Raw genomic sequence first — 27,469 nt, 5'->3', positions numbered from 1 at the left:
CTTTAATTATCTATTCTCCTTTTTGTTTCATACATAACTCCTCCAAACAACTAGCTACCGCTGCTGTGCCCTTTATCTTTTCTCGGCCTTCTGTTTGGTAATTAGGTACCATAACTCTAGTTTGTTTGAAAAGAGTTCATACATTTAAAAAGAGAAGGCTGATTCTTTCCTACATATTCATAAACAATAATTTCCCAGGAATTGCCACATTCCATTTTTAAATCAGCTATTATTCCCTGGCTTCCTGCTGCTGTTCTGCTTGCTTGGCTACCTGTCAATTCACCGCAGTTTCTCAGCTTTCACTGAGCCGGCCTTATTCTTTCTTTGTTTTTCTTTCCTTCTTTCTTTCTCTCTCTTTCTCTCTGTCTGTCTGTCTGTCTCTGTCTGACTGTCCATCTATCTCTCCTCTCTCTTTTCTCTGTCTCTCAGTTTCTCTCTCTTCCTCCCTCTCTCTCGCTCTGTCTCTGTCTGTCTGTCTTTTTGTCTGTCCCTCTGATTCTGTCTCTCTCTTTCTCTCACAGTGACAACACTTCCAAGCAAATAATCACTCACCAGAGTTCTATTTCCACACATCTTTATTAAGCCGCGTGACACGAACTATTTTACCATGCCCTGTTAGATGTACTTTATCTGCTAAGCTGGCACATGTTACCCACACACTTGTGAAGTGGTCAGGTTCAAACTGAGGGGCTTCCCCAACCACCAGACTTGGGGGTTTAACCACTTCCCTGTGATGGTTGGCCTCTAGGATTGTTGCTCCTGATATCTTCAGCATGTTTCTTCTACCCAGTCTTCTTGTCCTTGATCATCAGAGGTGAACAGATCCATTTAATTTCTTTCTCACTTTACTTCCTCCATATTTGTTCCCTCCTGACAGCATTTAATTGTTCTTCCTCCCACACAGTCCTGAAGGTTAGTTAACCTTGCATCCACACCCTATCCTGGTCCTTGACTCTGTCAGATGCTCTCTTCAGCCAGCTCCTCAGCGAAGAGTGCTCTGCTCACCAAGCCTGATGGAACACTTGACATCTCAGGCTACAAAGAGCCACACACACAAAATGCTGGAGGAACTCAGCAGGCCAGGCAGCACCTATGGAAAAAAAGTACAGTCAATATTTCAGGCCAAAACCCATTCGGCAGGACTCAAAAAGCATTCCAGTTTGCCCTCCTCTCCTGCTTTATCAGCATAATCTAGTAACATTTCCCCCTTCAACTACTTAATCAGTCTGATAGATCTGTCAATAAGTTAGCTTTATTTATTTTTCCTTATTTATTTTGAAATACAACACGGAATAGGCTACCAACACTCGATTAACTGTTGCCTGGTCACAGGACAATTTACAATGACCAATTAACCTACTAACTGGTACGTCTTTGGACTGTGGGAGGAAACAAGAGCACCTGCAGAAAACTCACACATAGGATATACAAACTCCTTACAGGGAACACTGGGATTGACCTCTGAACTCTTATACCCTCAGCTGTAATAGCATTACACTTACTGCTACACTACTGTGGTATCTGTTTCTGTCAAAAAGGTGCAGAGATAGGAGAGCATGTGTAGGACCAGAGGACTGAACTGAATTGACTTTATTTCTTACATGCATGAGGAATAAAAAGCTTTATGTTACGCCTCCAGCTGAACGTGCAATGTGCAAATTATAGTAATTTGCAATAAACAGTATGTACAACAGGTCAGTCAATATAGCCTATAAATACCATTGTGTCAGTGTGAATTAATCAGTCTGTTGGCCTGGTGGAAGAAACTGTCCCGGAGTCTGTCGGTCCTGGATTTAATGCTGTGGTACAGTTTCCCAGATGGTAGTAGCTGGAACAGTTTGTGGTTGGGGTGACTCAGGTCCCCAGTGATCCGTCTGACAGGGTGAGACCAGGATTGTTGTGGTGATAAGTCGTCGATGAATACTTTGGTGCACATCTGGTAAATAAATATGATTCTGAATCTGAGGCTTTTGGTATAATGGTCAATGAGGGATATCAGGGAGAGGAAGAAAATGAAAACTAACAAAGTACAAAGTAACATGGTAAATGCAAAGAGATAGAAATGCCCGTCAGAATCAGTTTCAATATCATCAACATATGAAATTTGTTAACTGTACGGCAGCACTACAATGCAATACTTGATAAGTATGGAGAAACAATACTGAATTACAAACATTTGTACAATAAGTATGTAGACTGTATGTCTATTACAATAAGTAGTGCAAAAAAACAGAAATTAGAAAAAGAAGTAGTGAGGTAGTGTTCATGGGTTCAATGTCCATTTAGGAATCGGATGGCAGAAGGGAAGCTGTTCCTGAATCACTGAATGTGTGCCTTCAGGCTTCTGTATCTCCTTCCTGATGGTAACGATGAGAGGAGGACATGTCCTGGGTGGTGAGGGTCCTTAATGATGGGCACTACCTTCCTAAGGTACCGCTCTTTGAAGATGCCTTGGATACTACGGAGGCTAGCACCCATGATGGAGCTGACTAATTTTACAGGTATCAGGCAGCTACAGGGGAGAGAAAAATTGAGTTACTACCATAGATGGATAACCTTCAGAGGAACTGGGCAATTCTGACACAAACAAAGGAAATAAGTCACTTGAAATTACTCAGTTTGTTACAGGATCAGGAAGGCTGCAACTTATCCAGAGGAAGCTCAAGCTTATTTTGGATCTTTTTACAGCAGTGTAGCAGTGCAAGGGGCTACAAATAGATAGGTGGGGTTATGATAGAGAATTAAAGTGACAGGAAAACAGAAGCTCAAGGTCATCCCTGTGGACTGTTCTTTAAGGTATTCACTCAGTCTGCATTTGGTTTCTCCAACAGAGATAAGACTACACGGTCAACACTGAATGCTGTAACTAGATTGGAAAAGGTGCAAGCTTCACCTGGAGTAAGGGTTCTTAGATGACAGGAACAGGGGGAGTTAAGAATACAGGTCTTTCATCTCCTGCAATGTCAGGAAAAGTGTTGCGAGAAGGGGAGTGTTTGCTGAAGATGAAGGGATTGCAAAGGGACTGATCCCTTTGGAATGCCAAGAGGAGAGAGAAGGAGAATATGTACTGTATCTGATGGTGGAATCTCACTGAAGGTGGCAAAGTTGTAAAAGATGATCCTTCCTTTATCTCAATATTGTATGATATTTCCATTCTCTCCTCAACCCTTTGATGTCCTTTATTTCTAGAAATTCATCCTTCTCCTTCTTAAAACGGTCAGTGACTTGGCCTGTATAGTGTCAGTGGTAGTGATTTCCACACCTGTACCACCTTTGAGTGAAGAAATTCTCTCCATCTCACTAACAAATCACCAACTCTGCAACCAGACCTGTTACCCCTTATTGCAGCCATGGAAACATCCCTTACCTAAGCAACTATCTAACCCTGTCAGAACTTCACAAGTTTCAATTAGATCTCCTCTCGCTTCCCCAACCTCCAGTGAATGTGAATCTAACTCTCTTAATTTCTCCTCCTACAACAGTCCCACCATTTTAGGAATCAGTGGTGATTTTTTGTTGCATTCTCTCTATGGCAAGAATATGCTTTCTTAGATAAAGAGACCCAATGTGCACACAATATTCCAGATGTTGTCTCACCAAGGGCTGTATAATTGTAGTAGAACTCTTTGTTCTTATTCTCAAATCAGTATGAAGGCCAACGAACCATTTGCCTTCTCACTGCTTGCTGGACCTGTAACTTTACTTTCATTTGGGATGTCATCTAAAACTTTGACAAACTTCTATCATGTGTAGTGGAGAGTTTATTGACTGGCTGCATCACATCCTGGTATGGAAACACCAATGCCTTTGAATAGAAAATCCTACAAAAGGTCATGGATTTGACCCAGTACATAACAGGTAAAGTCCTCCCAACCATTGAGCACATCTACACAAAACACTGCTATAAGAAAGCAGCATCCATCGTCAGAGGTATATGCTCACCAGCCAGGCCATGCTCTTTTCTCGCTGCTGCCATCAGGTAGAAGATACAGGAGCCTCAGGACTCACACCACCAGGTCCAGGAACAGTTACTACCCCTCAACCATCAGGTTCTCGAACAAAAGGGGATAACTACTCTCACTTCCCCATCCATTGAGAAGTTTCCCAGAACTAATGAATTCACTTTATCTTGTTATTTCATTTCCTTGTGATTTATTGCTATTTATTTATGTTTGTATTTGCACAGTTTTTTGTCTCCTGGTTTGTCTTTCCTTGATCCTTTTATAGTTACTGTTCTATAAACTTGCTGATAGTGCCTACAGAAAAATGAATCTTGGGGTTGTATGTGGTGACATATATGTACTCTGATCATAAAATTTACTTTGAACTTTTGACAGGTGTACAAGGACACTCACTTCACTTTGCACACCAGCACTCAATTGATTTTGTATATCTAACACAATTTAAATCATACTGTCTTTCTGCTTTACCCACTAAACTGATAACTTCACATTTATCCACACGACACTGCTTCTGCTACTTTTTGCACACTCGCTCAATTTTCACAAGTCACAATCTCACCCAGCCCCAATTAGTGTCATCAATTAATTTCAAACTGCTACATGTGATTCCCCCATTCAAATCACCGTTAGCTGAGGCTTAAGCACTGACACTACCTATCTTTAAAAAGGAGCTTTCTCTGTTTCCTTTCTGCTAATCAATATTTATTTCAAGCCAATAGATCTTTCCCCAAGCCGTATGCGTTAATCTTGTGCACTAAGCTTTTATGAGGGACTTTCAGAAAATCCACATACAACACTGCTACATCCTCAAAATATTGAGGTAGTTTTATCAAACATAATTTCTCTTGCAGAAATCCATGTTGCATTTGTTGAATTCTGTTGATGTTTTTCTATTGCCCTGTTATTCCATTCTTTACAATAGTCACCAGCTCTTTCTCCACTGTTGACATGTTAGCCATCTCCCTTGTTCTTCCGCCTACCTCCACAGCCCAAGACCTGAGAAGAAACAGACTCAGAGGCAGATCTTTGCTTCTTCTGTCTAACATTAAGTCTTGCTTTCTATTATTGCTTTGCCCTTGCACTAACTTAATTTACTGATGGCATAAATTGATCTGTCAAATTTTTCAATGTACCTCTGTACATGTGGCAGTAATAAACCAACTACCAATTATTAACTCACAACCAGCAACTTGCAGACCCAGCAAGGATAAATTCACTCACCACAACTCTCAACTGATTCCACAACCCTCAGTCTTGCTTTTAAGGACTCTACAACTTTGGTTTCCAATATTATTTATTTATTTTTTTAAGTCACATGGTTTGTCTTCTTTTGCACATTATCAGTCTGTCTTGTGTACCTTGAGGCCCTCTGTTGGTCAGGTCGACCATAAAAGTTGCACCCTTGCCGTCTACTTGTTATGCAAGTATAAAATGGAGAGCAAGCTGTTGCCCATGTAGCAGACTCACCCTCTCCACACATCTGATGAGTCCAAAGGAATGGCAAAGACTGACGCAGTTTGGCACCGGTGGTGTTGCAGAAATTGCATCATGGTTGAAAGCAATGTAGGACTGCCTTAGGGACTCAGCTCCGGAGTTTACTTCCAAAGCCTTCCCCATGGCAGCGGAGGTTTGAGATCAGAGCTTTTCTTCTCCTAGATGAGCTGCCAACCACGGCTGACGAGCCCCATCTGCCCGAAGCAACTGGTTTTAAGGCAGCTGTCACCCTCTTTTGCCCCTACTTCTGCCCTTAGAAGTGATTCCGCTGGGCTTATGTTCATTCAAAGGTTCAAAGATTCAAAGCACATTTATTATCAAAGAATGTATAAATTATACACTTTGACATGGAAGCCACAAAGCAAGAAACCCAAATAACCCAATTTTTAAAAAAGACAGACCAAAAATCAGTGTGCAGGGAAAGAGAGAGGAAAACAAAGCACAATTCATGGAAACAATAGAAGCCAGTTAACATCATTCCGAACGAGACTGAGTCCCCATATCCGCTCCTGCAGCAGCTGGAGTAGGCCCAAGCCTCGGCCCCAGTTCAGCAGCCGGATCAGTTCACAGCCTCGGCACCGCGGAGAAAGAATGAACATTCATAGGAGAGCCAGTGAAATCAACCAACCCTTTGCCTCCATTCCCAACACTTGGGCTTCCAGTCTATCTGTGCTGGCGTTTCAAATGTCCAAGGTAGTGCCTTGCTCTGGGACACGGAGCCCGGCACCGCGATACACTTGGGCCGCCCAGCCCGAAATCATTCTCAATCTCACCAATCGGCTCGGCTCTTGTTTATGTAGAGTTTTTCATTAATTCCATTGTATTTTTTTACTATTATGTAAATACCTGCAAGAAAATGAATCACAAGGTAGTATATGGTAACAAATAAGTACTTTGATAATAAATTTTACATTGACTTTGATTTAAATAAGTTCTGGCTGAAGTTTTACCCTAGGGTAAATTTCCTGCACTAATTTTGATTAAATTAGTATCCAAAAATCTGTCCATGTCTGATGAGAATATCCTCAATGAATCAGACCTCTTGACAGAGAATTCCCAAGGTTCACCATCCTTGGAGTGAAGAAATATCTGTTCATCAGAGTCCTCAGTGGGCAAATCCTTACTTCAAGACAGTATCTCAGGTTTTGGACACCCCTGTCAAGAGAACACCCTGGAGCTATGTCCCGACCTGAGATCCATGTGCCTTCCTCCCCACCTTAAGTACATGAGTGACCACTTTAAGGGAACAATGCTGTCCAATTCTATGAATCTATGGCCAGGACTCTTCAGTCCCTCAATGCTTAAAAACAAAGTTCTCCTATTTTTACTACCTCATATTTGTCAACATTATCTTCCATTTGCCATTTCTCTACCCATTCACACACCTGCCTGCAGCCTCTCAACCTGACAGTGTATCCGCCTGACAACCTAAGCTGTCACCTGGATCCACTTCTTCAGCAGACTTGGATATATTACACTTGATCCCCCTCATTCAAATCATGGGTAAAGATTGCGAACCACTCTTGCCCCCAACACCGGTCCATGTAGCACACTTCAGCCACGGCCTCATAGGCTAAAACTAACTTACTTCTTCCTTCTCTCTGATTTCTCCCAGCTAAGCAACCTGCAGTCCAAAAGACTGTAAGATATAGGAGCAGAATTAGGCCAATTGGCCTATTGAGTCTGCTCAGCCATTTCGTTATGGGTGATTTATTATCCCTTTCAGCTCCATTCTCCTGTCTTCTCCCTGTAACCTTTGACACCTTTACTAATCAAGAACCTGTCAACCTCTGTTTTAAATATACCAATGACTTCTCCTCCACAGCCGTGTGGTAATTAAGTCCATATTTCCACCACCCTCTGTCTGAAGGAATTCCTCCTCATCTCTGTTCCAAATGCATTCTGAGGCTGTGCCCTCTAGTCCTAGACTCCCCTGCTATGCGAAATAATCTCTCCATTTCCACTCTATGTAGGCATTCCAATATTCATGCTAATTTATCACCGCAATCCCCCTTTCCTTGAATAACCGCTTGTGTGCAGCTTGTAAAGAGTGACACAAGGGACTGCAGGTACTGGAATCTGGCTCTAGACGTGAACTGTTGGAGGAGCTCAGTGGATTGGACAGCATCTATAAGGAAATGGCCGTTTGACACATTTCAGCCAGACACACTTCATCTGGACTCAACCTGAAACATCCATTTCCCTCAGTGTGGATAAACGGCCCACTCCACGTTGTATTACTCCATGGCTTTACCACCTGCTCCGTTCCCACACCAGATTGTTCTCTGCACCTTATTGAAGGCCTACTGAAAGTACAAATGTACCCTCCCCCCTGTGGTATCTCCTCATTACAATATCAAAATGTCTCTGACAAACCTGCCTTTCCTTTCATAAATCCAAGCGTATGAACAGACAGAGGCCCTTCGGGTTGGTGTACCACATCTGACCCAGCATGCTGTGCAGGGAGATAAGAAGCTTAGCTTCGTACAGAAGGTGACAGTGATGGAAGGACAGCCTGTCCCTGAGGTACACAACGGGATGGTGGATCTCTGCTTTTGAAGCACAAACAATGAAACGGGCCTGAACAGTGGCCAACACCAACATTCCCAAGAAAATATCTCTTCCTCAAGTCAATGTTTACTAAAATCAAAACAACACCTCTTGCCTTTTGATTGCTAGCTCTGAGGTAATAACCGGTATGGGAGATGCTAAGTAAACACAGCCCGTCTCGTTGGGAGTGTCAAAGCTAATGCAGACTGCAGTGAGGGCTTTTTTTTTATCCCAAGTGCAAAACAGGAAGCCACAAATAGAACCAGGGATTTCTGTTTTAGAAAGCTGCTCCAATCAGCCAAGTTCCAACCATTTCAGTGATCAGCAAATGGATGAAACGTCAGGAGAAGGGCACTTGTTGGAAATGGTCAGAATTAAAACCAAATGGAGCAATGCTTAAAGGACTCAAACATTTCTTTAAGATGATTAAAGACGCTATCAAAGACAAAGTAGTCCATGTGACTGGCATCCCAATCCAGACCAAACATTCATTCCCTGCAGCACTGGAACTCCTTGGCTGCACCATGTACCGTCTACGTGTACCGTGTACCACTCAAAAACTTCTGTAGTTGTTCCATGGAGAGCATTCTGACAGGCTGCATCACTGTCTGGTATGGAGGTGGGGAGGGGCTACTGCACAGGATCGAAAGAAGCTGCAGAAGGTTGTAAATCTAGTCGGCTCCATCTTGGGCACTGGCCTACAAAGTACCCAGGACATCTTCAGGGAGCGGTGTCTCAGAAAGGCAGCATCCATTATTAAAGACCTCCAGCACCCAGGGCATACCCTTTTCTCACTGTTACCATCAGGTAGGAGATGCAGAAGCCTGAAGGCACACACTCAGCAATTCCGAAACAGGTCCTTCTCCTCTGCCATCTGATTCCTAAATGGACTTTGAAGCTTTGGACACTACCTCACTTTTTTTAATATACATTGTTACGTACCCCGTAACTGGGTTGCCAAACCAGCAGAAATGGATCACTCAGTTGGAGTCTGGATTACTGGAACTAAGAAAGTTTTATTAAAGAAACAAGCAACACAGTACTCTAATCAAAAGGATAGTAAATGCAACAGTTCAGCAATGATAAACACACATGTACACAGAATTAAGATAACAGGATCAATCAAGCTCTATCGTCGTCTAGGGGTAAATGACCAGTTTCAAAGTGACGCAAAGTTCAGTTCAACTGAGTTCAGTTCAGTTCACAGTAATCACTGCCGTGGCGATGGACAGTGGGGGGAAGGAGAGAGAGAGCAAAAACGAATGAATATTCAAACGGCTTCCACACAGACCTTCGATATTCTTCGCAGTCAGCTTTCCGGTGAGCCCTTTGTGATGTCTTCTGAGGTCACCGGCTGTGACCCCTCCATTTCCAGATACGATCATTTCTCTGCGGTGAACCTGGCACCCAGGCAAGGGCGGACACACACCAGGTTCCCGCTGATCGTACCTTTCCACCCTGTGCGTCTATAGCTTGGTCCCGCGATCCGCCCTCCAAAACTCCCACCGACTTGTGGGAGGCGCACCACTTCCAGGGTCTCGTTACCTCGTGGTGTCGTGTGCGTCGCCTTAGCGAACCTGTCCCTTTTTATCCCCCTGCTGGGGTATCGCCTGTCCATCACTTCAAACAGTTCAGGGTTCAAAGGGGAGCCGATCTTGACAGCTCTCCTTCCGTCCCTTCATTAACATCTCCAAATGCTGCTCCATTGTTTTCCTTATCTCTCTTTCTCCTGAAGACAGGTGGCAGACCAACTGCTGATCCCGCTGGTGCCAGCACAGGACAGCTAACATCTTAATCTATGTGTACTCTCGTCACAACAGTATTTCTGTTTTTGCACATTTTCAATAATCTATTCAATATACATAATTGATTTACTTGTTTATTTATTATTATGTTTTACTTTATTTATTATTATTACCATTATTTTTCTCTCTCTGCTAGATTATGTATTGCATTTGACTGCTGCTGCTAAGTTAACAAATTTCACATCACATGCCGTTGATAATAAACCTGATTCTGATTCTGATGTACCATGTACCATCTACGTGCACCATGTCCCATGCTCTTCAGTTCTACAGTTACCCATCCAGGCTACTCCACCGCTGAGGGGTTGAGGTGCATGGGAGTACCACACCCGGCAGATTTTTCTTCACTCACTCACCATCCTGACTGAACTGTATCATCATTCTAAGGTACATTACAGAGAACAGCAGTTCCAAAGAGATCCTACCACCAAGCACATCTTTACTTCCACCCCTCTCTCCACTTTCTGCAGGGATCGCTTCTTCTATGGTTCCCTTCTTCACTCGTCCCTCCCCACTAATCCCCCTCCTGGCACTTATCCCCGCAAGCAGCCAAAATGCTCCACCTGTCCATTCACTTCCTCCCTTGCCTCCATTCAGCGCCCCAAACGTTCGTTCCAGGTGAGGCCTGCAAATCTGCTGGGGTTATCTGTTGTGTCCGGTGCTCCCAATGAGGCCTCCTCCACACTGGTGAGACCCATTGTAAATTGGGGGACCGTTTCATCGAGCACCTCCGCTCCATCTGCCAAAAGCTGAACTTCCTGGTGGCCAAACATTTTAATTCCTATTCCCCTTCCTGTTCTGACGGGTTGGTCCATGGCCGCCTCTTATGCCATGATGAGGCCACCCTTGGGGTGGAGGAGGAACCTCTTATACTCCTATATTCCATCTAGGTAGCCTCTCACCTAATGGCATGGACATCAATTTCTCCTTCCATTAACAAAGTGTTTCCCTCCCCCTCTCCTCTTCTTCTATTCTCCACTCTGTCCTCTTACCTCTTCTCAGCTGCCTATCACCTCCCCCTAGGTCTCCTCTCTTCTCCTATCAGATTTCTTCATCTCCAGCCCTCTTCCTTTCCTACCCACCTGGCTTCACCTATCACCTTTTAGCTATCCTTCTCCCGCTCCCCCATCTTTATAGTCTGGCATCTTCCCCCTACATTTTCAGTCCTGAAGAAGAGTCTTGGCCCAAAATGTCGACTGTTTATTCATCTCCATAGATGTTGCCTGACCTGCTGAGCTCCTCCAGCATTTTGTGTGTGTTGCTTTGGATTTCCAGCGTCCCTGCAGAATTTCTCATGTTTATGAATAACAGTCCTAGTTTATACTGCAGAGAGTAGCAGTCTTTTATGAATGGTACATCTAGAAGTGGCTGTAATTTAGGATCCTTTAATACTGATCTTATACAATATTATCTGAAGGGGTGAAATCTGTTTTTGCATTCCCTCAATACTCACATCTTCTCCACTGACTCCCATTATCACATAGCTTGCCTACTAGCCAGGACTGGTAGGGGAAGAGCCTCTCCAGTTAAAATTGGGAAGGCAGATCATCTGATGTTATCATGGGTGACTAGTCCACTACAGACTGCGGTTCCCAGCTACTATTCCATTACTATCTCTTCCCATAGAGACAGGTAGCACCACACTGTTCACAAACTTGCGATTACAGTCCTCAGCTAACTTTCTTTCCCTGTATTCTTGACATCACTAAGGCTACATATTCCATGGTCTCTCTCCCTTTAGCATTACAGTCACTGAAGATCTCTAAGCTCTTCCAACTCTGTCCTTTTGCTCATATCCAAAGTTACTCCACCACACAAAACCACATCTTCATCGATTTCAGTTCCAACCACTGGAATTTTTGATTGAATGATTCCCTAGTCCAACAAGACAGACCCTTGACTTCACCATCTACCTCATTATTATCTTGTACCTCATTGTTTACCTGCACTCATTTTCTCTGGTAACTTTTCTTTATTTTGCATTCTGTTACTGTTTTACTTTCTTCTACCTCAACGTACTGTGTAATGGTTTGATCTGTATGAGCAGTACACAAGGCAAGCTTTTCACTGTATCACAATACATGTGGTAATAATAAACCAATTCCAATTCCATTTCCAATGTCCTTCGTTAACCAACCATGCAGCTGCTTTGTCTTGGATGGTGTCAACTTTTCAAAAGGCTGAAGGAAATGTTTTGGTCCTTTAAGCAGCAGTGCAGTGGATTTTGTAGTGCCTCAGGATTTCAGTTACAAGGCTCGCACTTCTGAATTAAATCTTTAACTTTAATTCGATTAATTACATTTTTAAAAATTGTATTTGGTATACAAGAATATATGGTGACCTCAGAGCTGGCAGATTATCGTATCAAAAACACACCTGGTCTGACAAAGCCTTCATGGGCAAAACCTATCTAACCTGGGCTAGAACATAAGAAACAGACATTTAGCAAGATTATGGTCAATTTTCCACCTCAGCTCCACAGCCCCACACAATCTCCCTATCTTCCCTTGGATCCAAAATTATATTAAAATTCTGTGTCTTGAATGCACTGAGCCTCTACAAATGTTTACTCACTGGGTAAAGAAATTTGTCACCTCAGTCACTATTGCCCAAGGCCTTATTAAAAGACTGTGTTTCCTGGATACACTATCCAGGGGAAACAAGTTCCCCAGAATTACAATCTGCAATAGGTCGGTTCCACTGAAATCACCTGATATTATTGTTATTATTATTATTGTTGTTGTTACTGTTGTAACCTGATACTTTGAACTTTGAACTTTAACCCTAAGGTCCTCTGACTCAGCCCAAGAGTACAGGCTAATTGGAATCTCACCCTCGTGGCCTCACTCCTGTCCGAAATGGCCATACTATCATTTTGAGTCTGTGGCCTCATTTCGAAACTCCACAGCAGGGAAATATGATCAACACGTAATAAGCCCTTTTAAGAATTTTACACCTTTCAAAATCAGAATCAGATTTATTATAACTGACATAGATGACATGAATTCTGTTGTTTTGTAGCAGGACATAAAATTATGTATATTTTATCTTTAATGATACAGCATGGTAACAGGCCCGACTGGCCCAAAAGCCCGTGACCCCCAGTGACACCGATGTGATCAATTAACCTGTTAGCCCATACATCTTTGGAAAACTGGTCCTGTAAAGTGTGACACTAACTGCAACACTACCTTTACTCAACGTTTTAAAAAACTATTATAAATTCCATGATCCAGGAGATTGTTTCTCTTCCGTTTTCCTCACCGGAAAACTAGACACTATCGTCACAGGAAAAAGATGTGTAATTTGCATTCCATGTTGGACAGCAACATCTCTTCCTGAGGGGTTCCTGGCAATCACTCTCATCCTGTTCGAGTGGGCAGCTGAAGGTTTCAGCGGTTCAGGTCTCACCAGCACTCCTGCAGGTAAGTGTGACTCTTTTTCCTGACCATCTGGAGCATCCACCTCGATGTCACTCTGGCACATTTGGGGATTTCTGTCACTCGAGCTACTCCTCCAGGACGTAGCATGACAGGTTTAGACTGGGTGTACCACACAGTTCCTCATTTCTGCTCATCGCCCCACTTAGGAGGAAATTGCGCCTTCTCAAAAGCAGCTCTGAACACCAGGTGGACAGACAAGGATTTCAAATAATTCTCTCCATTTCTTTCCTTGCACGCTCCCACGAGTCTTCTTATAATGGGGGTACCTGTTCCCACAAGAATGAGCAAGCTCGGAGTTGAGAAGTCAAGGACTATGCTATATCACCCTCAAGATGATCTCCAGCCTGAAAGATTCAACAGGACATTGCTGGGCATGCTTGGAACTCTGGATGCCAACAAAGAGAGCAAGTGGAACCAGCATATTGGATATTTGGTGTCCTTCTACAACTGTACTCAGAATGAAGCCACTGGCTACTTGCCATACTATTTGATGTTCAGACACAAAGCCTGTGGATCTTTGCTTTGGAACTGCCGATGAGGACTTGCCACAGAAGAAGTATCTCAAGTACGTGTCTGATATGAGGAAAGAACTGCAAAAAGTTTATGAGCTAGCAGCTGCTTCAGCTACCAAACAAAACCAGGGAAACAAGAAGAGACATGATCCAAAACTCAAGTAGTCTCTACTGATCCCTGGAGACAGAGTTCTAGTAAGAAATTTGGGACTACAAAGGAAGCATAAGTCCGCCGACCACTGGGTTTCTATGCCTTATATAGCGGAGAGCTAGATGCCAAATTTGCCAGTTTTCCAGTTGAAGCCAGAAGATGGGAATAGTCCTGTCAAAATTCTCCAAGGGAATCATCTCTTACCCTTAGGGCAGGGAGTGCATGTTGACCCAGAGCCTGATATGGAGCGTACACCTAGTAAAAGAACTCTGCAAAAGAATAGAAGAAAGGCAACAAGCTGAGGATAAGCCAGATGACAGTGTGATTTCAGTGGAAAGACCTGAAGAGAAACCCACTGAATGGTGTATAGTCTCAGAGAATGAAAAAATATTTGGGAATATGGTATGCCTTATCTTATGGAAATTTCCCAAGAGTTGATGAAGATGCTTATGAATCTTCCAGACCAGACCTGGATGTAGTGGGGAGGACAATCATTGGACAGCCAGACATGATATTAGACAGTGAAGGGGAACTGGGCTCAAATATCATTGGAGATAAAGCTGAGTTCAATCGGGGTGGGGGGGGGGGTGCAGACAGGAGGAACTGAGTTGCCAGAAGGTACAACCTGTTGGTACAACTGATAGACAGGGTGAGGCATCCCCAAGTAAACAGAAACAGTCACAAGGAGTCAAAAAGTCAGGAGTCCTCCAGATAGGCTGGTATATGATGCATCTGGGAAAAGTGTTGTGTCAATCCCAATGGTGAGACATGGTATTTCCATTTACAAATGGATTGGAGGTCCTGTAATCACAAAATTTATTTGAATACTGTATTATTAACAATAGATTGTTAAGTTCCAAAGCCTTACAAAGTCATGAGAGCATGACTATTTTTGGGTGGGGGGGGAGAATTTGTAATACCCTGGTTAAGAAGATGTTTTATCGTATTGGTACAGTTATGCTATTGAGTATTTTATTTTCCGTAGCTTTTCTGTAAAATGTAGTGTATTCTGCTAATCAAACTTTACAGTGTAGTATTTTGGTTTCTGTTAAGATAAGGAGTCATTTGCTCCACTTAGGAACGTTGTGTCAGCCAGTCAGGTTGGTCTTGATAACAACATGGTCAGCAGGCTACCATGGAACATTTGAGAGAGATTGGCGGCATCAGATTTCTAGGAGAATGTTGGTTGGTTTTGGGTCTTCTTGCAGGAGTTTGGGAGAAGTGGAGAAGAGGACAATGGAAGAATTGCAGAACCCTGCATGAAGAACAGACACCGTTGTAAGGATTTCTTTGTGCAGGCAAATGGTTCCACACAGGAAGTGCCAGTACTCCTGAGTTAGCCAGTTCAAACTGTTCTGCAACAAACTGTGGTCAGTGGTAACTGATTAAATGTTCTGGAACACCTGTCCTTGAGAAGAGGCTTCCTAACACATCAACACTGTGCCAGGCTGTAGTGGAGGCTATTGGGAAGACTTCTGGCCATGCTGTATCTGCATCCACTACTACCAACAAATTTGTGCCCACGAACGATCTGACAAAAGCCACATGAATCCTCTGCCAGGACAATGCAGGCTATCTCCAGGAATGGAGACAGGGCCCAATTTAGTGGGGCCAGGGCCCCTGGGCTGGAGGCCCTGATGGGCCCCTGCCGACACCGTAAAATGCTGCTGTACCAAGCAAAAGAAGGCAAGAACAAGAGCAAAGGTCATACTGGTCTAAATATCAAAGCTGTGCACCAAGACATTGGCTTAGTACAATATGTAGGCTATAAACTTACAGGCCTTAAGAGGAAGGACAGAAAGTAATGCAGATTCTTAGTTTGAAGGACAGCATCTAAAGCACTCAGAAATTGACCTAGGCTTAGTTGGCTTAGTAAAGTTATGAGGAAGACGAAGTATGATGTACCCAATTTTAAATCTTTATTTAGCTATTGCTGCACATACCATAGGCTATATTTCTCAAACAATGCCAAAGTATTTTTATCTAGGTATTTTTCTCAACCGTGTGTTCTGAGAAAGTAAAATGGAAATGAGAGACAAAAAGGCCAAGAGAGATGGCACTATGGCAAACTAGTAAACTTGACAATACTCCAACAATCTTTTCGAAAAATGAGATCTAGCACATACTACCCTATTGCTGTGCTGTGTGGCTTGCAGAGTAAAGACCACTTATTAGTAGACACACTCTGACTCAAACTGTTTTTGTAGTTCTGTATCTATTCTTCTACTGTCAGACGCTAGTGTAACGTAGGTCAGTATCGTTTAGATTTTTTTTAGATTATGAGGACACACAGTCCTCTTTTATTGTCATTTAGTAATGCATGCATTAAGAAATGATACAATATTCCTCCGGGTTGATATTACAGAAACACAGGACAGACCAAGACGGAAGAGCTAACAAAAACCACATAGTTATAACATATAGTTACAACAGTGCAAGCAATACCATAACTTGATGAAGAACAGGCCATGGGCACGGTAAAAAAAGTTCAAAGTCTCTCTAAAGTCCCACATCTCAAGCAGACGTGAGAAGGAAGAGAACTCTCCCTGCCATGCCTGACCACAGTCCGACTCTGAGTTATCTGAAAACTTCGAGCCTCCGACCAGCCCTCCGACACCGAGCACCATCTCTGCCAAGCGCTTTGACCCCTGCCCCGGCCGCCAGCAGCAGGCAAAGCTGAGGACTTTGGGGCCTTCCCTCCGGAGGTTCTCGATCGCACGGTAACAGCGGCAGCGAACTGGGCATTTCAGAAGTTTTTCCAGATGTTCCTCCATGCTTCTCATGGCTGTCTCCATCAAATCAGAATTGTGCACGGTACCCTATTTAACGAATACGATATCATTTCACCGGAGGGGCTGCGCACGCTGCGTCACGCCGCCATCTTCTCCCGCCGTTTTCCTGTGGTGTTCGCTATTTTCATGCTCTCCTATGCGCTCAGCGGCATGTTTCCAGTCACTAAAGCCAGTTTGGAAGATGGACTGACAGATACCATCACTGAAGATGCGGCATGCAAAACAAAACACACAGCCGGTGGAAGGGGAATATAGAGCCATCGCCTTGATATGTACTCACCGTTGATGAGCTTGTGTTTGAAGTGAAATTTGGAGAAAAAACATCTTTGCTGTTTGTATACTTGTTCCGAAGCATTGATATCCACATCCTTATTCTGGCAGGACTCCGGCCCTTTCTTAGCCCAGTATGCTCGGACTGAATCATCTAACGTTTCCTTTCCCCAGCGAGCAGGATCAGTGCTGTAAGGATCCTCAGTAGTGGTAACGTTAACATTAATGGTGGCCCGACTTGGTTGTTCAGAGGCCTCTGTGGTCGGGAATCCCAAAGTCATGCTCTCTGCCTCTTCAACGTTAGCTGCTGACTGTGGCAAGGACGGTGGTCCTGTGCTAACGCTGGTGCTAGCGCTAGCTGTTGAACAAGTCTCCGTTTGTCCACTGGTCTCAGACTGTGACAAGAGCGATGGTACTGCTGCATCATCGAGAACAGGTTTAAAAAATTCTGTCAATTTCAATGTCTTTTTTAACGCTTATTTCTCACGGTCCTCTTTTTCTTGTTTATTTTTTCTTTTCTGTGCTCCACTCTCGTATTTTTTTTTGGTCCGCCATGATGATAGCTACCTATTTTGGGCCCCTCTGCAGCTCTGGCCCCTGGGCTGCAGCCCAGCCTAGCCCTGCCTAAAGCCCGGCCCTGGATGGAGAGGCACTACTCTTAGCATCTTCTGGATGTGTTGGAATCCAGAACAGTGCATGGTGAACTGCTCGATCTGCAGATCTATCCCAGGCCATCAGAAAATGCTCTAGGGCAATGCTTTCATTTTGACCGCCTAAATGACCGGCACGTACAGTAGGTCCTCCAACATGTTGGCTCTCTGCGTGAGTGGTATAGCAACTCTCATTCCCCACATAGGCAACCCCTGTCAAGGGCAAGATCATCCCAGCGCTGGTAAAAACGGGGAAACTGGAATTTCTGCTGCACATTCCAGCCATTTTGGGTGGCCATGTAGACCTGAGACAGTGTGGGGTCTTTTCAGATTTACCTTTGGATCATCTCTGCCGTAATAAGGAGACTTTTGATTGCATTTGGGAGAATACATAAAGTGGAGTGTCCTCTTTCGCACATTTTTCAGGTATTTCCTTTTCCAAGCATAAACAGGACAATCCATCTGCATTTCCATGATTAGTTGTCCTTTTGAATTTGAGCTTGTAATTGAGTCCTCCAAGAAACAGACCCCATCTCTGCATTCGTGCTGCTGCTGTTAGTGGAATGCCTGTCTGTGGATTGAAAATGAACAATAATTGCTGAAGATCAGTAATGAGGATAAACACTCTCATTACAAATCTAGGTAGGACTCAGCTAAGTCTACTTTGCTGAAGTGTTTGCCTCCAGAAAAGTTTGTAAAAGTATCCTCTATCCTGGGCAGAGGATATTGGATAACTTTCAGTACTGGATTGATGGTTGATTGCAATGAGATGTTTTTACTCTTACACTGGCGATAATGTCTAATATATCATTTGCCTTTCTAGTTGCTTGCTTCACCTTCTTGTTGACTGCCTTGATTTGTGTCCACGACATCCAGATCTTTAAAACTAAAAATACTCCATTTAATTTTTTTCCCACCAAAGCAAACAAGCTTATTATTGTCCACTTACGTTCCATTGGCCAGATTCTTGCCCTTATCCTGGCAACATCTCCCTGAGACTTTGTGGCATCTTCCTCACAACTCACATTTGTTTCTATAAAATTGGATATGCTACACTTGATCCCCTTGTCCAAGTCTTTGATATGGATAGTGAACAACTGAGTCCCAACATTGATTGCAGTTATGCCCCAATAGTCATTGCCTCCCAACCAAAAAATGAATCATTCACTCCTAATCTCTGTTTTTCGTCTGTTAGCCAATCCTCAATCTATTAGCCCCAAACTCGGAGTTTTAATTTTGCTGCAGGCTGTCTGAAAATCCAAGCATGTTGTCACCACTATTTTGTGTTTGGATACAGTTATTCTCATCTATGAGTGATGCTGAAACGACAGCAAACATGGTTAGCTCTGAACATCTCTCTGAAACAGCCTAGCAAGCCATTCAGATGTACTGTACCTGTTAGTGTGAGGCAGCTTGGGAAGCCAGCTCACCACCACCACCTTCGCACTGGCAATCAGAGATGGACATTGAATACTTGCCATCCCAAACACATTTGCATCTGAAAATCGAATAAAGGAAATAAAAAGATCTCCGTCCCTCTCTCCTATTTGAAATTACTCCTTAAGTCTTGACTTCTCACCCACCTCACCACCACTAGCACTTCTCGGACTATTTTTCTCAATTAATAAACCTCCTGTGACGTCCCCTGGAATGCTTTTGCCCTTTAAAGAAGATGATGATATTGTCAGCTTCAGCCCTGACTCTGCTATGCTGGCATCCATTGTTTTGTTTCAGCTAAGATTAGAATAAGCTGAAAATACTCAGCCAGTCAGGCAGCACCTATGCAGAAAGAACAAAGTTGATGTTTCAGCTTGATTAACTTTCAACAGAAATGGAAACAGTTAGAAATGAAACAATACTCAAGGGAAAGGTGAGAACAGCAGAGGATTTAATCAAGCGAAGTTCTGTGATAGGATAGAGATGAGGAGAAGCTGAGAGATACAAACACTGGTGCTGTGGGAGAGTGGGTATTGAAGCAGGGCAAATAATAACAGAAGTATCTGGGAGGAGGTATTAATTAGAGAGGAATAAAACAGAAATTGCTGAAATCAGAGCTGCTTGTTTGCTTCCACTAGCACTTTTAATGCAGTAGTATTGTCCAAGATCTTTCACAGGCATCTAATTGAAAAAAAACCTAGACAGCTGGCTCTAGCAGATATGAACATCAATTTAACCATTCTTATCCTTGTTTTGAAATCCCTACCTACTGCCCTCCTTTATCTTCAAAACTTCCTGCAGCTCAACAATCCTCTGAGATCATAGAATCACAGAGTTAGTACAACACTCAAAGAAGCAATTTTAACCATTGCAACCATGTTAGCTCTCTTCTAAACTGATCTAGATTTTCCTCCACCTCTCTCCCTCCCCCCCACTACACACACACACTTTCCCTGTATCCCTAGAATTCTTTTACTTTGTAAGACTTTATTCTTTTGAAAGCTTGTAATGAATCCGTTTTCGTTAACAATAGAGCAATAGCACACTATTCAGATCATGTCCCAAATGCAAACTATTCTTTTTTTCTCACTTTCTCCTGATCCCACTGCCAATCCCCTCCATCCATGAACTCAGATCACAGATCTCTTTCCAATGGAAACAATTTTTTTCTTCTTTACTACATCGAAACCTCTCATGATCTTAAATTAAATGGTTGATTAAATTTCCCCCTAAACATCCCTGCTTTAAAGAGAATAATCACAGTTTATCTCGTCTCTCCATTTTACTGAATTTCCTCTTCCTTGGTTTTATTCTATTAAGTCTCCTTTGAACTCTTTAGAAAACCTTTGTATCTTTCTTAAGATGTGGTGCCCAGAGCTGAGTACAGCCCCATACACCAACTGAGGTAGAACCTGTGGTTTATAAAGATTTAACTTCATTTCCTGGCATTTATGGTCTCTGCTGCTATTTATAAAGTTCAACATCCCATGTGATTTATTAAGCCCTTTGTTAACCTGAGATATGAAGTATTTGTGTACAAATTACCCCAGGTCTCCCTGATTTTGAAACCCCTTTCAAATTGTTCCTGTTTTCTACGTCAGGATCAGAATCAGAATCAGGTTTAGTATCACTGGCATATGTCATAAAATTTGTTAACTTAGCAGCAGCTGTACAATGCAATACATGACAATATAGAGAAAATGCAAGTCAATTACAGTAAGTATATATGTACAGTATCTTAAATAATTAAATAAAAAATGGGCAAATAAAGAAATAATATCTTTTAAAAAGTGAGGTAGTGTTCATAGGTTAAATGTCCATTTAGGAACTGGATGGCAGAGGGAAAGGAGCTGTTCCTGAATCACTGAGTGTGTGCCTTCAGGCTTCTGTACCTCCTTCCTGATGGTGACAATGAGAAGAGGGCGTATCGTGGATGATGGGCTCCTTAATAATGGACGCTGCCTTTCAGAGGCACCGTTCCTTGAAGATGTCTTGGATACTAAGGAGGCTAGTACCCAAGATGAAGCTGGTTAATATAACAACTTTCTGTAGCTTCTTTCAATCCTGTGCAGTAGCCCCCTCCCCCACCCTCCGCACCAGACAGTGATGCAGCCTGTCAGAATGCTCTCTACCGTACATCTGTAGAAGGTTTTGAGTGTTTCTTCCAATTCTGACTATGTGTGAATCCCTGATTTTCATTGTTCTGCCTTTGGCAGATTATTTTCAGTTGCCTGGGATTCAGTCTTTGGAATTCCTTCCCTAAAACTCTCCAACTCTTAACTCTCTTACCTCTTTTAATATGCTCTCAAATACCCACTGCTCTGATCACTTGTCTTAATATCATCTTCCATATCTCAGAGTCAGACTTAATAATTATTCTTGTGAAATTCCTTTGGACATTTTACCATGGTAACAAGTGGAAGATATTGTATTCCTGTGGCCATGGGCAACGTTCCCTCTAATTTTTTTTTAACAGTTGTGCAGACCAACCATTCCTATGAGTAGGGGATTTTCACACAACCTGAAAACCGTGCGGCACTTTAAATGTATTTTTGTTATATGCTTACAACTTCCATTCTGAGTTTATTGTTACAATTTGTAATGTTGCAACTTAAAACATTGAAATTGTAACTAGGTTGAAGCTCTAAAATGTTTCAAAGTAAAGGTTGTGCTATGTTTATTATTTAGAATATTTATGGATTATATTCAATGACAAATAATTAATGACAGGGTGTTTCAACATTATATTAACATTCAGTACAGCGCAAAAATCTTAGGCACATAGGAAATTGAAAATTTGGCTGTGAGGTGTCTTCACAACAACGTCTCACTCAATGTCAGCAAGACCAAGGAAATGATTGTAGATTTCAGAAGAAGGAAACCAGAGGTCTATGAACAGGACCTCATCAGAGGATCAGAGGTGGAAAGAGTTAGCAACTTTAACCATCAGGCTCTTGAATAAAAGGGGATAACTACGCTCACTTGCCCCATCATTGACATGTTCCTACAACCAATGATCTCATTTTAAGGAATCTTTATCTTATTATCTTAGAAACATAGAAAACCTACAACACAATACAGGCCCTCCAGCCCACAATGCTGTGCCAAACATGTACTTACTTTAGAAATTACCTAAGCTTACCCATAGCCCTCTATTTTTCTAAGTTCCATGTACCTATCCAGGAGTCTCTTAAAATACCCTATTTCTGATTCCACTCACTGTCACCAGCAGCCCATTCCACGCACTCACTACTCTCTGCATAAAAAACTTACCCCTGATATCTCCTCTGTACCTACTTCCAAGCACCTTGAAACTGTGCTCTCTCGTGTTAGCCATTCCAGCACCGGGAAAAAGCGTCTGACTACCCATACCATCAATGCTTCTCATCATCTTATACACCTTATGTTCTCATATTTATTGCTATTTACTTATATCTGCATTTGCACAGTTTGTTGTCTTCTGCACTCTGGTTGCTCTGTCATTGATCTGTTGTAGTTACTACTCTATAGATTTGCTGAGTATGCCTCACAAGAAAATAAATCTCAAGGTTGTATATGGTAACAAATATGGACTTTGATAATAAACCTTACTTTGAACTTTGTTATATTTTGGTGTCTAAGACTTTTGCAAAATACTGTATTTGTCAACGTGGAGTGGAGAGTGAATTTGTAAGTCTAGCAGGAGCAAAGGATGTTGGGAATGGCGATGGGTGTGGGGCAGGTAGTAGGGTAGGCATGTCAAGGGGTGGGTGGGGTGCCACAGATTCAGACATACCCATGTCAGAAAATTTGAGTTTTTTATGTAAGGAGTACAGTTGTTGTTCCTTTCATCCCCATGTGGAGCATCAGGGGGCAACCTTGCTATTTCCTTAGCATTTGTCTGCTTGTTACAAGGCCAAGTTGCTAGCTCGATGCTCGACAGATGGAGAGCATGCAAGGAGCCGGCCGGATTCGAAACAAGGACCACTCGCCTCCAAGTCCAGTGTGGATGCCACTACACCACCAGCCGGCAAAGCAGTACAGTGCAATACATAAAATTACCACAGTACTGTGAAAAAGTCTTAGGCACATATATAGATTTCAAAATTATATTAGCATAATTTCAAAACTGTATTAATATCACAGAAAATAAAATTCCAGCTGCACAGCAACAAAGGCTATGTACATGGGAGCACCCGTGCAGTTTAGAGAAAACAGTGGCCATGGGTACAGTTTACACCACGACAGATCCATTGAATTTTGCTGAGTATTTGTTGCTTTGCACCAAGAATGAAAGGCAATTCCAAACAGAGCCAGAAGAGGGCAGAACAACCCATCCCAACAAATGATAAACATCTAACAAAGAGCATCAAATTCATTCACAAACAAGAGAAAATCTGCAGATGCTGGAAATCCAAGCAACACACACAAAATGCCGGAGAAACTCAGCAAGCTCGGGGTCTCTGCCCGAAATGTCGACTGTACCATAGATGCTGCCTGGCCTGTTGAGCTCCTCCAGCGTTTTGTGTGTGTTGTATCAAATCCACACCGGGTTTGTTTTAAAAACGCAAACAACAGGAATTCTGCAGATGCCGGAAATTTAAGCAACACACATAAAAGTTGCTGGTGAACACAGCAGGCCAGGCAGCACCTCTTCCTAGAGATGCTGCCAGGCCTGCTGTGTTCACCAGCAACTTTTATGTGTGTTGCCGGGTTTGTCTTACCCTTCTTTGCATAGGAATGGCCCCACTGGCTTTTTGTGACCATTTCTCATGAGTTAGGTAGAGAATAAAGTTCCCTCTGCATCATCACATCAAACACTCTCGGGGTAGTGTGCATCCTGTTCAGTGAAGATCACATTTTAATCTAAAAATGCTGTGAATGTTGTAAGTAAGTAAATAAAGTTATTTTTAAAAATTAGCTCAAGGACACAAGAACATATGCTGGAGATGGCTACCAATTCTCTGAAGCCTGCCCCACTATTAATATGACCATGGCTGATCTATGCTGGCCTCAGCTTCTCTCTCATAACTTTTAATTCTTTGATCTTTCACATATTTATCTGTCTCTGCCCTAAATATATCTAATGATCTGGCCTCCACCACCCTCTAGGTGAGAATTCTAAAGATTCACTACCCTCTGAGAGGAGAAATTTATGCACACCTCAGCTTTAAATGACTGGCCCCTTATATTGTAACTATGTCCTCATGTTTGTAACTCTCCCATCAGATGCATTTGGATACACAGAAGAGCTCTCTGTACACTGCCCCATCAAGGACTCTCAGGGCAGGGGCAGCATAGGTGGCATGAAACGCTCTCTAGGAGAAGATTCACAAACACAAGATGCTGGAAATCCAAAGCAACACACACAAAATGTTGGAGGAACTCGGTAGGTTAGACAGCACCTATAGAAAAGAGTAAGCAGTCGATGTTTCGGGCTGAGACCCTTCATTAGAACTGTCCTGATGAAGAGCCTTGGCCCAAAACGTCAACTACTTACTCTTTTCCATAGATGCTGCCTGGCCTGCTGAGTTCCTCCAGCATTTTGTGCGTGTTGCTAGGAGAAGATTGTACAGAGTCGAACTCAGGGTCGCTGTCTTGTTATCTCTTCTTGCCAGAAAGTGGATGTGGGAGCTTCTTCCCCCAACTCCAGATGAAGCATTTCCCTTTGCACCTAACAAGATATTGTATTTGTGAAGAGGCACAAAACACTGCAAATGTTGGAATTGCAAGCAATCAACAATCTGCCAGATGAAATTCAAGATTGGAACAAAACTGTGGACCAAAGAACCTGTACTGGGCTGTATTGTTCTATGTCCTATAAACTCAGTAGTTTGAACACCATCTGTTGGGGGTGGGGGAGGAATTGTTAAGGTTTTGGTCATCTGCAGTCTCTTGTGTCTCCATTTTACAACTCCGTTGCGAAGTCTCTTCAAGGTATGCCAGCTTTGTTTCTCCTCACTCCGACAGGAGATCTGTGAGACCCTTTCTCACTGCTTCCCCTCCATGGTTTCCACTGGTCTACTGCTCCTTAATGGTGCAGCATTCCCTGAAGGTTAACTTGCAGATTGAGTTGGTGGTTAGGAAGGCAAATTCAATGTTAGCATTAATTTCAAGAGGACTGGGATATAAAAGCAACGATGTTATGCTGAGGCTTTGTAAGACATTGGTCAGATGAAACTTGGGGTATTCTGAGCAGTTTTGGGCCCCATATCAAAGAAAAGATATGCTGGCATTGGAGAGGGTCCAGAGAAAGGGTTAACATATGAGGAGCATTTGATAGCTCTGGCCCTGTACTTGCTGGAGTTTAGAAGAATGAGATAGGATGTCAATGAAACTTACAAAATATTGAAGGCCCTAGATAGAGTGGATGTGGAGAGGATGTTACCTATAGAGGGGAGGTTTAGGACTAGCAGGAATGGATGGGCATCCATTTAGAACAGAGATGAAAAAGAGTTTCTTTAGCCAGTGGGCAGTCAATCCATGGAACTCATTACCATAGACAGCCATGGAGACGAAGCCATTGGGTACATTTAAAGTGGATGTTGATAGGCTCTTTATTAATCAGGGTGTCAATGGTTACAGGGAGAAGGCAGGAGAATGGAGTTGAGAGGGATAATAAATCAGCCAAGATAGAATGGTCAATAAGTCTTGAAGGGCCAAATGGCCTGATTCTGCCCCTTTATCTTATGGTCTTATGGTATTAACAAGATACTTGTAAAACAGAAATGTAGCATCAATATCCACTCAATAATGTCCCTCAAACATGATGCGATGATGATAGTCAGTGATATCTCTCTCCTTGGTGAGGAATATTAATGGAGGGGCAGCAGATGACAAGGCAAATGATCCGATACATCGGTTAGATGCAGGAAAAGAGGACTAGAAATGAAATATTTCTTTCTATGTCCATTCTATACAACAGAATTAATGAACTGGAAAGTCTTATCAGTTCCAAAAGCGACTACTCCCTCACTGCAATCTATTGCTTTACATTGTTAATATATGCTGATATTCATGTATTTGCCCACATTTAATCCATAGGTTTCAATAGGTACATTTAATGTCAGAGAAATGTATACAAGGTACATCCTGAAATTCTTTTTCTTCACAGACATCCATGAAGCAGAGGAGTGCCCCAAAGAATGAATGACAGTTAAAGTGTTAGAACCCCAAAGTCCCCCTACGCTCCCTCCCATGCACAAGCAGCAGCAAGGCAACAATCCTCCCTCATCCTCACCAGTAAACAAGCATCAGCACCCTCAACCGAGCACTCAAGCTTGTATCTTAATCTTGTACTTTATTTTTTATATAATTCTTAAGTCTTCATAATTTTTGAATGTTGTTGTTTTGGGTTGCAGGTTATTCCCGCTGACCAGCACACCACAGCAAATTCCTGATCCACGTAAATGTAAATGGCGGATACTGTTGTTCCTGGATCCTTGATTCAGGAATAAAGGTTGTCGGGGAGACAGAGTGAAACTCTCCCGTTCTTCTTTGCGCCATTTGAATTATGTCCACATCAGTGACAAGCTGGTCCATCTGTTTAAGGTCGCCACCCCCAACATTGTAGCACTCTCTCAGTCCTGCTCCACCCTCAGACCAATTAATGCAAACTTCAATACCAACTTGTGTCTCGGAGGCGACACCGCCAACAGATGCCCACTGTTCTAACAGCAGGCAAGACATCTGTAACCTGCAGTTTAAAGGCTCCCATCTTCTCTCCCTAACCTCCTCCATTACTGACGGAGAGTGAGTTAACTTGGCCCGGCCTCTGTTTTTAAGTTTTTCTTTCGCCTTCTACGCTACTGCCCCATCGCCCTCTCTGCCAAGCAGTCGCTTGTCACCTCTATGATATCCTCTGCCTAGCCCTGTTTGCTCATTTGTACACAATACCTGCGTCAGCTGTCTCACAATATCGCCATTCCTCCGACCATCCATCCTTCCGTCAATCTCTGTCACTCATTTCCCCAAACACCCCCCCCCCTCCCTCTCTCCCTCCCTCCCTCTCTCTGTCTTTGTTCGAGGCTCGGGCGGGGACATGAACCGGATGATTAATCGGCTGGTGCATTTTATCCTCTAGCCTTGCTGTGCTTTACTGGTGTCTGTGTGTATTTGTGTGTGAGAGAGTGTGGTTGGGGAGGGAGGGAGGGGGGGTTATGATCAGTAAGAGCTCGCAAGCATTTCAAAAAGCTAAAAAAAAGCAAAGGACGAGGTGCGCTGGGGGGTATTAAGAGACAGACCCCACGCCCCCCTTCATCCCAATGCGACCCGTGTAGGCAGCAGCATCCGTTCCTCTAGAACTGGACATGCCGGAGATGAGGAAAGCAACGGACAAGGAGAGCATCGAGAGGGACAAACGACCTCAGCCCGAGGAGATGGAAGAGGCGACTGAGAACCGGGCGGCCACCGCTGGAGTCCTGG

At 43.1% G+C, this 27,469-nt stretch overlaps 1 protein-coding gene and 1 long non-coding RNA gene across 3 annotated transcripts in view; one reads left to right on the top strand and one right to left on the bottom strand.

The window, feature by feature from the left end:
* Window positions 1-328: 328 nt before the first annotated feature.
* LOC140188372 (uncharacterized) lies at window positions 329-27,010 on the bottom strand. The gene is made up of 3 exons (XR_011883288.1): window positions 26,942-27,010; window positions 5,430-6,302; window positions 329-1,090 (listed from the first exon to the last, which is right to left on the bottom strand). It is a non-coding gene; the product is annotated as an uncharacterized lncRNA (long non-coding RNA).
* The window catches only part of ano8b (anoctamin 8b), a 117,691-nt gene continuing 117,076 nt past the window's right edge, over window positions 26,855-27,469 (top strand). For both annotated transcript variants that reach the window (XR_011883287.1, XM_072244579.1), the window contains exon 1: window positions 26,855-27,469. Coding sequence is in view for 1 of the 2 variants with exons in the window: in XM_072244579.1 (XP_072100680.1) it covers window positions 27,355-27,469 (115 nt within the window). In the remaining variant the exon portion in view is untranslated.

The sequence above is a fragment of the Mobula birostris genome, chromosome 26 (assembly GCF_030028105.1).
Source record: "Mobula birostris isolate sMobBir1 chromosome 26, sMobBir1.hap1, whole genome shotgun sequence".
In the NCBI taxonomy this organism is placed as follows: domain Eukaryota; kingdom Metazoa; phylum Chordata; class Chondrichthyes; order Myliobatiformes; family Myliobatidae; genus Mobula; species Mobula birostris.
Note: the sequence above shows the minus strand (reverse complement) of the source record. Positions and strands in the feature narration are given on the sequence as shown.